This window comes from Geotrypetes seraphini, chromosome 3, assembly GCF_902459505.1.
Source record: "Geotrypetes seraphini chromosome 3, aGeoSer1.1, whole genome shotgun sequence".
Taxonomy (NCBI): domain Eukaryota; kingdom Metazoa; phylum Chordata; class Amphibia; order Gymnophiona; family Dermophiidae; genus Geotrypetes; species Geotrypetes seraphini.
The window spans coordinates 361,447,135-361,459,346 of record NC_047086.1 but is presented as its reverse complement, the minus strand read 5'-3'; the positions used below and the strand labels follow the sequence as shown (position 1 = coordinate 361,459,346).

At 40.9% G+C, this 12,212-nt stretch overlaps 1 protein-coding gene across 3 annotated transcripts in view; it reads left to right on the top strand.

Moving 5' to 3' along the window:
- NVL (nuclear VCP like) overlaps positions 1 to 12,212 on the top strand; it is a 212,584-nt gene that overhangs the window by 151,967 nt on the left and 48,405 nt on the right. For all 3 annotated transcript variants that reach the window (XM_033936124.1, XM_033936126.1, XM_033936127.1), the window contains one exon: positions 1,196 to 1,414. In XM_033936124.1, the coding sequence (XP_033792015.1) occupies positions 1,196 to 1,414 (219 nt within the window). The remainder of the gene's footprint in view (positions 1 to 1,195; positions 1,415 to 12,212) is intronic.

Genomic DNA, 12,212 nt, shown 5'->3' with positions numbered 1-12,212 from the left:
TCACAAGGAGCTGCAGTTAGATTTGAACCAGGTTCCCCTGGTTCTCAGGCTGTTGTTCCTAGCATTAAACTACTCCTCCATTCCTTGTTATAACTATTCTCTGCTTGTCTACCAATTGTTAGAAGTACACAGCTTTTCTCTAATACAAACATTTAGTAAAATATTTTGGGAATTAAAAAAAAGAATGTATGAAATGCAATCACTGGGCTTACAAGAAAAAGAGCCCCAAGTATGAGATGAACAGAATGCAAACATAATTTGAAGGCTTTATATTTCAAGAAAAGCATGTGATACTGCTATTAAATATCCTCTGCTGAATTATTTATTTTCAGTGTAGCTGTGGTGCTTCAGTAGATAATACCATCGGGTAGTACAATTAACAGATAATGATGAAGGGCCTAACCCTTATCACAAGCATGATAATCGCTAATCAAAATCAGTACAACAGAGAAAAAGGAGGCAGCTGAATCTGTAAATTGGGACTGGAGAAGAGGATGCAATAGACTATCAGTAAGATGAAGTGAAGGAGGAGGAAGGCCTTAGCAGCAGCTAGATCCCCAGCAGATTGTATCTCAAGAGAGAGAGACAGCAAAGAGGCACAGCAGGTCAGGGCCTGAAGAGAGGAAGAAAGCAGCAGGTGCTGCAACAGATTGGAGCCAGGAAGGAAGTTTCTTCTATAGCTAAGCATAAAAATTAAAATCACTAATAAAAACAGATTTTCCTTTGAAATTAGAAGAGAAACTTGCTAATAGTGAGACTCTGTTCACGATAACCAAGACAAAACAAGAAGCTAAGGTATGAGTAGGTGAATTTTAAATCCAGACTAGAAAAGAGAGAGGGAACATCCTAGAGATCAGAAGGTTAGTTTTGTTCATGAGGAAAGGGAATGTAGAAGATATGATAGACCTGTTTGGAACAGTGGATGTATTGACCTTGAAGACTGTATTTATTCATGCAATGGTAATGTGGAAAGCCTGAAAGTGTTGCAGCCTGTTGCACACATAGGTTACCTTTCATGACAATTTGGAAATATGTAGAAATGAAACAAAAACATAAAGGAAAAAAAATACCTTTTTTATTGGACTAACTTAATGTAGTTTATGATTAGTTTTTGAAGGTAACCCCTTCTTCCTCAGATCAGAGCAACTTGGAACCCCTCAGCCTGTTACTGCCATGCTTTTTGGTTTGCTCTTAGGATGAGTTGCAGAGGCTATTGGAGCTGCTGAAGGAGCCGACCCCATTGTTAGAGGAGCAGCTGCAGAAGCTCTGTATCGAGATGGAAGATTTCATTGTAGCCCTGTCATCTGTGCAGCCCTCTGCCAAGAGAGAAGGTTTTGCCACTGTCCCTGATGTGACATGGGCTGACATTGGAGCCTTAGAGCAGATCCGAGAGGAGCTCACCATGGCAATACTGGTAAGAAGGAAAGCAAAGGATAAGGAATCCTGCATCAGAAAAAACTGTTCTGTGCCAATATATTCAGACTTTCCCAAACAGATCCAGACCTCCCAAATCTCTTGCTTTTTCAGGTCTTCTCCTGCCCTTCTGCCAAATTGCCTCCCCATGGCACGAAAGCAGGAAAGATCTTCATAAAGTGACCTTCATGAAAGGTCATTCTGTATCGCCTGGTAGACTGGTATAGTTATTCTTTACAGATGGGTTTATTCCTCACTATGACTAGCAGGTGGACATTGAGACAAAAACTTGTTGTAGTATATTAGCTGAAGCTCCCTCTAGCAATCCAGTCTTTCTCAGTCTCCAGCAGGTTGAGGTAGGAAAAATATGGCTCCCTCTGTTAGGCCTGTTGGAATTTGTTTTAGGACTCCTGGTCCCCTTTTTAGTGCTGGACAGAGCCTGGATGGGTCCTGTTTGGGAATCCGTCCGACCTCAAGGGTGTTAAACCCAGTGGATTTCGTCCTGGGTTAATTATATTCATGATTTCATAATTAGATTCTGATAGCTTAATTTAGTTTAATGAAATAATATTTTAATTTATCCTGATGGGGTTTTTCATATACCTGATTTGATATGTGCGTTTCCAAGTTTTCATCATTATTTATGGGGGTATGGGTATGGGTGGTTTTACAGATATTGGGGAGTTTGGTAATTGTAGGGATGGGGAATGAAGGGGTTGATAAAGGGAAGATGTTTTTTTTTAATTGTATGCTTGGTGTATTGGTGCCTAATCATTTTGTTATATCTAATTTATTTTATTATTGTCAGATTATATTTTTGGTTCCAGATGATGATTAAAAATTTTCCTTGAACGTCAATGGTCTAAATCATCAAATTAAAAGGAAAAAAATGCTGGCATTCCTGAAGTAGCAAAATGCTGATACAGTGGTGCCTCACACAACGAACTTAATTGGTTCCAGGAGCAAGTTTGTTATGCGAAAAGTTCGTTATGTGAAACGCGTTTTCCCATAACAATACATGTTAAAAAAAATAATTCGTTCTGTAGCATAAAATATGCTAAGATGACATAAAAAAAGATAAATTTTTTGTTATTATTTTTATTTAGATACATCTAAAAACATAATTGTTTTTTAAAACAACACACATTTTTTAAATTTAAAGACAGACTAAGTAGAGTCTAATTTTACAGTGAGAGAGGGCAGAGTCTCAGCGGCAAAAACTGGGACTTAACTGTTCATTTTTTTTTTTTCTAGCATCGGGGAAGCGGCGAGAGTAGCTCTGCCCCCCCAACGCATCAGCAGTAGGCGCCGGGCCCCTGCGAGCCGACGGTCCGCCACTGCACAGGGAGCCAGGCGGAGAGAGGGCAGTTAAGCGCAGTGCCTGCGTGGAAGGATGCAGCTCGGGCGACTTCGTTGTGTGAAACGAAGTTCGTTGTAGGAAGCAAGACATGAAGTTCGTTGTGCGCAGCGTTCGCTGTGCGAGGCGTTCGTTATGCGAGGCACCACTGTATATATTTCATACAAGAGACGCATCTTTCAAGGATAGAGTCAGGAAAGCTGGAAGGGAGTTGGGTGAAGGAGAATTTCTTTGCCCCTGCAGTTGGTAAAAAGGCTGGGGTTACTATATTAATTAATAAAAAAATGTACTGCTAAGTTTCAGTTGATTGATTCAGATCCTTTGGGAAGATGGGTACATGTTAAAATGAGTATGGGAAATACTGCCCTGGAATAGTTTAATGTGTATGCCCCGAATACAAATCAAATGGAATTTTTAAAGAATTTACAACAATTACTACTCCCACTGGCTACTTCAAATTTAATAGTGGCTGGAGATTTTAATGCTGTTATGGATCCATTAATAGATAAGAAACCAAGTAGAATAATGAAATTATTAGGGTTAGATAATTTGGCACAATCTTGTAAATTAATAGATATATGGCGTATACTTCATTTTAATGATCGGGAATTTTCATTTTGTTCACAGGTCCATAATTCTTTTTCAAGAATAGATTATATTTTGGTTTCGAATCAGATAGTTCAAAAAGTGACAAAAGCCATCATAGATCCAATCATATTTTCAGATCATGCTGGTGTATGGATTGAGTTACAATCTGATGAGCAAGACTTTTGTAAGTCGGTTTGGAGATTTGATAATACTTTGATTGCGGATTCAAATTTTCTTGAAGATTTTAAATTAAAAATGATTGAGTTTTTTCAAATTAATACCTCAGTAGATATTAACATAGAAACTTTATGGGATGCATTTAAGGCTACCATGATAGGTAATATTATTTCATATTCGACATATATTAGAAAACAACTTAAAAACAATTTTTTGATTTAGAAAAAGAAATTAAATATTTGGAGAATAAATTAGTTGATAAATGGGAACAAAGTACTTTGCAGGCTTTATTGAAAGCAAAAGGCAAATATAATGAGATATCTTCTAAATTTATAAGGAAAGATTTGTTTTCCCAACAAACTCAGTATTATGGAAACTCAAATAAGGCAGGATGATTATTGGCAAATTATCTTAAAGCAAAGAAAAGAAGAACAAAAATTATTGCAATAAAAGATGAAAATGGAGAAACACATACTAAAATGGAAAATATTTCAAAACAGTTTCTAAATTTTTATAAAGACTTATATTCTTCTGAGCCTTATGGTGATAGGGAAAAAGATGGTTTAGAATTTTTAAATTTAATTGTTGGACCAAAGGTTCCTGAACATATAAAAAGAAGCTTAGAAGAGCCTATATCACTAAAAGAATTAGAAAAAGCATTGAAGTCTCTTAGAGTTGGATCTGCTCCAGGTGGTGATGGTTTTACAGTAGAATTTTATAAATCATTTCAAAGTACCATTTTACCCTATTTATTAAATTTATATCAATTTCAACTTAATAAAGGTTGCATTACAGGTACTATGGCAGAATCATTAACAATTGTTTTGCCAAAGCCAAACAAAGATCCCACTTTGGTTTCAAATTACAGGTCTATCTCATTAATTAATGTGGATGGAAAACTTTTAGCAAAGACATTAGCTTTAAGATTGGCTAAGGCTCTCCCTTTTATTATTGATATGAATCAAACAGGATTTGTTGCTAAGAGACATTCTTCTAACAATACTAGATTGGCTTTTCATACTCTAAATTTAACAAAAAACTTGAATGATCCGGCTTTCCTAATTTCTTTGGATGCGGAAAAAGCCTTTGATCGAGTTGAGTGGACTTTTATGTATCAGGCATTAGAATGGTTTGGTATAGGTTCAGGATTCATACAAATGATTCAAACACTGTATAACTCCCCTGGTGCAAGATTATATATTAATAATAATTTGTCAGAATGTTTTAATTTGCGGAGGAGTGTTAGGCAGGGTTGTCCCTTATCCCCTTTGCTTTTTGATATTGTTTTAGAACCCTTGTTATTAGCCATTCAAAAGGCAAAGGGAATACAGGGAATTCCTCGTGCAGATTGGGAATATAAAATCTCAGCTTATGCAGATGATATACTGCTTTATTTGAGGAACCCGGAAACTACCATTCAAAGCTTACTTGAATTGATAGAAAAATTTGGAAAGTTTTCAGGATACAAGATAAATTGGAGCAAGTCAGAAAGTCTTCCACTTAATGTCCATTGTACTAAAGGTTTATTTGATTCATTTTCATTTGTATGGAAAGAAGATGGTTTCAAATATTTAGGTATTAGCATAAAAAATACAATAGATGACACAGTGAAGGAGAATGAAAAACTTTTATTAAAAAAAGTAACAGATATATGCGAGCAATGGAATCCTTTACATCTTTCTTGGTGGGGGAGAGTTCAAACTATTAAAATGATGATACTGCCTATGGTTTGTTATCCCAGGACAAGCAGGCAGCATATTCTTTACGCATGGGTGACGTCACCGACGGAGCCCACGGTACGGACCTTTTTACTAGAAAGTTCTAGTTGGCCGCACCGCGCGTGCGCGAGTGCCTTCCCGCCCGACGGAGGAGTGCGTGGTCCCCAGTTTCTTCGTTTCCGCGGAGCGAAGAAGACGTGCGTTTTTCAACTCCGATTGAAATCCTCTTTTTGCCTTCCCGCTCGCGTTCTTTTTTTCGTTTATTTACCTTCGGGTTCTTTTTTATTTCACACCTCAACCAGTCCATTGTGTTGCCTGTTTTCTTTCCGAAACCTCATTCACATCCCGGAGAACAGGCATTGCACAGTCTTGACTGCAAGCGTGCCCTGGCTTACTATCTTGATCGTACAAGGGCTCACCGCTTGTCCCCTCAGCTCTTCCTGACCCAAATCGTTTGGGTCGACCGGTCTCTAAACGGACGCTATCCAACTGGCTTGCAGCTTGCATCGCGTTCTGTTACGCTCGGGCCGGTCTGTCACTAGACGGCGCTGTCACGGCCCACAGGGTAAGAGCTATGGCCGCTTCTGTTGCTTTCCTCCGTTCCACACCCATTGAGGAAATCTGCAAGGCGGCCACCTGGTCCTCAGTTCACACATTCACTACTCACTACTGTCTGGATGCTTTCTCCAGACGGGATGGGCACTTCGGCCAATCTGTACTTCAGAATTTATTTTCCTAATGGCCAACCATCCCTCCTCCCTCTTTGTTAGCTTGGAGGTCACCCATGCGTAAAGAATATGCTGCCTGCTTGTCCTGGGATAAAGCACAGTTACTTACCGTAACAGGTGTTATCCAGGGACAGCAGGCAGATATTCTTACGTCCCACCCTCCTCCCCGGGTTGGCTTCTTAGCTGGCTTATACTAACTGGGGACCACGCACTCCTCCGTCGGGCGGGAAGGCACTCGCGCATGTGCGGTGCGGCCAACTAGAACTTTCTAGTAAAAAGGTCCGTACCGTGGGCTCCGTCGGTGACGTCACCCATGCGTAAAGAATATCTGCCTGCTGTCCCTGGATAACACCTGTTACGGTAAGTAACTGTGCTTTATCAAATGAGTATGATTCCAGGTTTTTTTTCGGGGTCCTTTTATAAAAAATTAAATAGTATTCTTACAAAATTTGTTTGGATAGGTAAAATGCCTAGAATTGCCTTAGTAACTTTACAAAAATCAATTGTGGAGGGTGGGGTAAATTTTCCAAACTTTTATAGTTATCATCAAGCCTATATTTTACATCAGGATATGTATTGGTTCTCCCAGAACTCATGGAAAACATCCCAGACTGGTTATATTTGGAATGGCGACTCATGTTTCCTTTACATCTCTCTCATGTTATTAGTGTAACAATGCCTAGGAAATATAAAGAAAATAGGATATTGATAGATACATGGAAGACCTTACGTTGTGTTAGTAATTTAACACCTGACCTAGTACATAAATCAACAAATCAATCCATTTGGCTAAACTCCAAGATTAAAATTGGCGGTTTTAAAATTGTTTGAAAGTATAGGATTATTGCAGGCATACGAACTTTAAATGATGTTATTTCAAATGGAAAACTGCTTAATTTTTTGCAGTTGCAACATAAATATGGCCTAAATAAGTCACTAAGTTTTAAATGGTTGCAACTGAAGCAGGCTATTCAGGAGGGGTTCCCTGAAAGGAAAAATCTTAATAATCAGTATAGCTTGGAATTTTTATGCTTTCAAGCCGATTTTCTGGGACACCAGGCCGCACTGTGGTATAAATTGCTATCTGGATTTATGAATAAAAAAACCAAAGACTGGTCTTAGAGACATTTGGAGCATTGAGATTAAGCATCACATTTCTGCATCTCAATGGCCATGTATTTGGTCTTGGAGAATGAGATGTACAGTGTCTGCATCTATGAGACAAACTTGGTTCTTTTTGTTACATAGAGCATTTTGGAACCCAGTTAGATTACAAAAGTTGGATAGCTCTAAGTCTAATAGATGCTGGCATTGTAATCTGGAAGCAGGGACTCTAGATCATCTACTTTATTTTTGTCCCTGTAATGGCCTTTTGGAAATCAATTTGGTCCCAAATTAATGGCTTATTAGAAAATCATATAGCTCTATCATATGATACAATTCTATTTTGAACATCCATGAGAAAAAAAAAGTCAAATTTCATCTAATAATAATAAACTTTTATTAATAATGACAGGAGTTGCCATTCAGCATATTACTAGAAATTGGAAAGATTATACCAGACTTAATTACACCTTCTGGTGGAACTCATTATGTCATATATACAAAATGCAAAAAGGAAATTATAACAATTTCAAAAAAATTTGGGGACCATTGATAACATATTGTAAAGAGTGGGCACCTTTATACACTAAAGTATATTTAGAATAATGGGGAAGGGGGGATATATTGATTCATTATTGTTTTATTATTATTTTGAACACATTACATGTATGATACATTTGATTTGCATTATTTGTAGAGAGGGTGGGTGTGGGAAGGATTTAAAATATGTATTAAAATAATAATATGAAATAATTTTCAAGTGATGTATAGGAATTAAATGATGTAATATTGTTCACTTGGTGTAAGATGAAAAAATGAATGAAGAATTGGAAAAAAAAAAAAGATATTGATACGGCCACAGCCAGCAAGTTAAGGCAGGGCTGACATCTCCCATACTTTTTTTTTTGTTCTTTGAAATGAAAGCAAGCTTGCAGGACCCTTCTATATGGCATGTAAACAGCCAGTTTGCCCTTCGCAGATGCCTCTCTTACCTCCAACATTATATCAGCATGTCCCCTTGTCCTGCAGAATCTCCAAGCTATGAAGATAAATAGTTCCCATTATGAGTTCAAACCTCTGTCTTAGGTTGTACAGTTATCTGGGCGGGGAAACTCAAAATGTTATATCTTAACCGTCTTTCAGTGAATGAACAGTGCATAAAGGATGCAGGAAGCTTTTTCAGGAAGTTCAGGTTTAAAGGTACCCAGATGCCATGAGTATGAGAGTATGGGATATGAGATCATATATTATGTCTGACCCTGGTATGCAATGCCATAGGCCATGCCAAATCAACCAAATTAGCAAGTGCCAGAGAAGATATTGGAAATTCATGTATAACTGTCTTAAAAGGTAGGGGGAACTTTGTGGGATATGCTTGTAAAGAGATGTACATGTGTTTCATTTTACAGCAAAGGAAAATCATAACAATACGTAGCAAAATTTGTACAATAATTAACAGTGGCGTACCAAGGAGGGGGAGGTCCGCCCCGGGTGCACGGCTTGGGGGGGATGCACAGCCAGCCAGGACTGGATCCTCCTGCCTTTCCTTTCCCCCGGTCCGCGCCTGCAATCTTACTTCCCCGCTGCTGCTGCTGCTGCTGCTAATCGCCGACAAGAAGTCTTCTTTCCGACGTCAATTCTGACGTCGGAGAAGACGTTCCGGGCCAGCCAGGCAGTGATTGGCTGGCCTGGAACATCCTCTCCGACGTCAGAATTGATGTCGGAAAGAAGACTTGTTGGCGATTAGCAGCAGCGGGGAGGTAAGATTGCAGGCGCGGACCAGGGGAAAGGAAAGAGAGAGGCGCTTTTTTTTCCGCAGCAGGGAGGGAAGGATGTAGGCAGGCAAGCTAGCTGGCTTTAGCGCGGCAGGGAGGAAGGAAGATAGGTAGGCAGGCAGGCTGGCTTTGGGGGTGGGCAAAATCTGGAAGGTAGTGGGGGGACATAAGGAGGCACTGGGGCACTAAGGACATGGGAAGGGGGCACTGGGGGCATTATGGACACAGGACGGGGGCACTGGGGGCACTAAGGACACGGGAAGGGGGCACTGGGGGCACTAAGGACACGGGAAGGAGGCACTGGGGGCACTATGGACACGGGACGGAGGCACTGGGGGCACTAAGGATACAGGAGGGAGGGCATTGGCGGCACTATGGACACAGGACGGAGGCACTGGGGGCACTATGGACACAGGACGGAGGCACTGGGGGCACTAAGGACACAGGATGGGGGCACTGGAGGCACTATGGACACATGACAGAGGCACTGGGGGGCACTAAGGACACAGGACAGAAGCACTGGGGGCACTAAGGACACAGGACAGAGGCACTGGGGGCACTAAGGACACGGGAAGGAAGGAGGGAGGGAATAGAAAGGGACAATTGTTGAGCCTGAGTGCAGAAAGAAAGAAATGAAAGAAAGGATACACAGTCAATTAATAGATGTCCCCTTTTGATGAAAAAAATAAATGGTCACGTTATCTCTGACTTACTTTCTCTGCAGCAGAGTCGGCAGCCGTGCTGAGGTGCAGGAAGGTTCCGTAATGACTCGTCTGCCGGCTCTGCTCTGGAAGAAGTAAGTTACGTCGGAGGGGGTGGACCCGGCAGACGCAGTCATTGCGGGACTTTGTCACAACTCCCTGCGTCTGCCGGGTCCACCCCCTCCGACGTAACTTACTTTTTCCGGAGCAGAGCCAGCAGACAAGTCATCGCGGGACCTTCCAGCATGTGGCTGCTGAGTCCGCTCCAGAGCAAGTACGTCAGAGTGGGGTGGACAGGCAGCCGGCAGCTACAGTCATCGTGTGACCTTGCTGTATGAAGGGAGAGAAAGGAGCAGGATTGCTGGAATGGAAGAGTGGTGGAGGGAAAGAAAGGGGACAGGGTGGTATGGAAGGGTGGTGCTGATGGAACTGATGTACAGAGAAAGGGGATAGACATAAGGGGAAAGGATACTGGAGGGAAATAAAGGGGACAGATGCTGATTGAAGAGGGGTGGATGGCGAGAGAAAGGACAGACATTGGATGGTAGTGGGGAGCCTATGCTGGATGGAAGTGCAGATGGGAGAGATAAGGGAGCAAATGCAGGGAGGAAAGAAGGAGGGGAGCAGATGCTGGATGGAAGTGGACAGAGAGAGGAGAAGGTGCTAGATAGAAGGGTTGGAGAAAGAGGGTACACGATGGAAGGAGGGGATAAATAAAAGGAGGGCACATAATGGGGAGAAAAGGATTGAGTTAGGGAAATACTGGAGGGGTGAGGGAAAGAGGTGGCAAGCTTTAGGTAGACAGTAAAAAAGGACATTGATGAGAGGGTAGTAAGAACATAATCTAGACAGATGCAGAAAATAAATTGAAAAGGAAAATGAGGGAAAAAAGGGAAAGGGATTGTAGAGGAGAGGTGTGGGAGAGGGAAGAAGAGGAGAGAGATGCCAGACCAATGGGGGTGAAAGGAGAGATGGAATGGGGAGGCAAACAGTTTCTGGAAGGGGTATAGAAGGAAAGAAGATGCCATATAGGGGCAAAGAGAGGGCAGACAGTGGATGGAAGGAAGAGAGTAACAAGAAGATGAGGAAAGCAGAAACCAGAGAAGGCAAAGGTAGAACAAAAATTTTCTATTGCTTTAGGAGACATGTGTCACTGTTTCTGTGGTGCATTATATGCAGAGTCCAGCTTCTTACTGGTTCAATTTAACCTTTGTCTATGTATTTCTGCTTTATCCCCCCCTTTTACAAAACTGTGGAGCGTTTTTTAGCGCCAGCCGTGATGGTAGCAGCTCTGATGCTCAGAATTCTATGAGCGTCAGAGCTGTTACCACCGTGGCTAAAATCTACATTACAGTTTTGTAAAAGAGGGAGGGGTTAGTTTGTGATTAATAATAATAATAATTTTATTTCTTATATACCGCTATACCATGAAGTTCAAAGCGGTTTACAGTAAAGATACATTTTGACAGTACATGGGATTCAAACGGTTAATGATAAAGATACATTTTGTCAGTACATGGGATACAAGTGGTTTACAATAAAGATACATTTTGTCAGGACATGGGATACAAGGGGAGAGAGGGTAAGAATTAGTCTCATATCTAGAGTTGGGGTAGTGGCGAGGTAGAGAGGAGTGCCGTAGCGAGGAAGAGGTGGGTTGGGAGTTTAGAATTTGTTAAACAATCGAGTTTTCTGGGATTTTCTAAAGTCTGCATATGTAGTGGCCTCAAGTATGGGTTTTCCAAGCCATGTGTTCAGCCTGGCTGCATGGAAAGATAACATTCTATCTAGAAACTTTTTTGTATTGGTAAGATTTCAGGGAGGGGTAATTAAATAGGTTTGTTCTGCGAGTGCTCTTGTTCGAACCGTTGAGAAAGAACTGGGAGATTAGGTAAGTTGGAAGCATCCCAAAGAGAGCTTTGTAACAGATACAAGCAAACTTGAAGATGATTCTGGATTCTACGGATAACCAGTGGAGTTTCTGATAGTAAGGGGTAATGTGTTCCCATTTTTTTAAAACGTGGATTAGTCGGATCGCGGTGTTCTGAATTAATCTCAGTTTGTTGAGGTTCTTTTTATAAGCACCTAGGTATATGATATTACAGTAATCTAGAGTGCTTAAGATGGATGATTGTACTAGTAAACGGAAGGACTTTTCATCGAAGAATTTTTTAATAATGCGAAGTTTCCATAGAACCGAAATACTTTTTTTAAACAATAGGTTTGTGTGATTTTCCAGGGTTAGGTGTTTGTCAAGGGTTACCCCCAGTATCTTTACGGTTTGGTCAATTTTGTATTCTCGACTCTGTAAGTGAATTGTATTTTCATTTATCTTTTCGTTGGGGGATGCCAGGAAGAATTTGGTTTTTTCTGTGTTGAGTTTTAGTTTGAAGGCCATCATCCAGCGATCTATCTGATGTAGGATGTTGGTTAAGGAGTTGATGTATTGTGACGTTAGGGATGTTAGAGGGATCACTATCGTAATGTCATCTGTGTAAATGTAGAAGATGAGTCCTAGGCTTTGTAGCAGATATCCTAAAGAACTTAGGTAGATATTAAAGAAGGTCAGGGATAGGGGGGAACCCTGGGGTAATCCGCAGTTGTTATTCCAGCTATGGGAAAGTTTGTCCTGAGGAATCCCTGGAACCAAT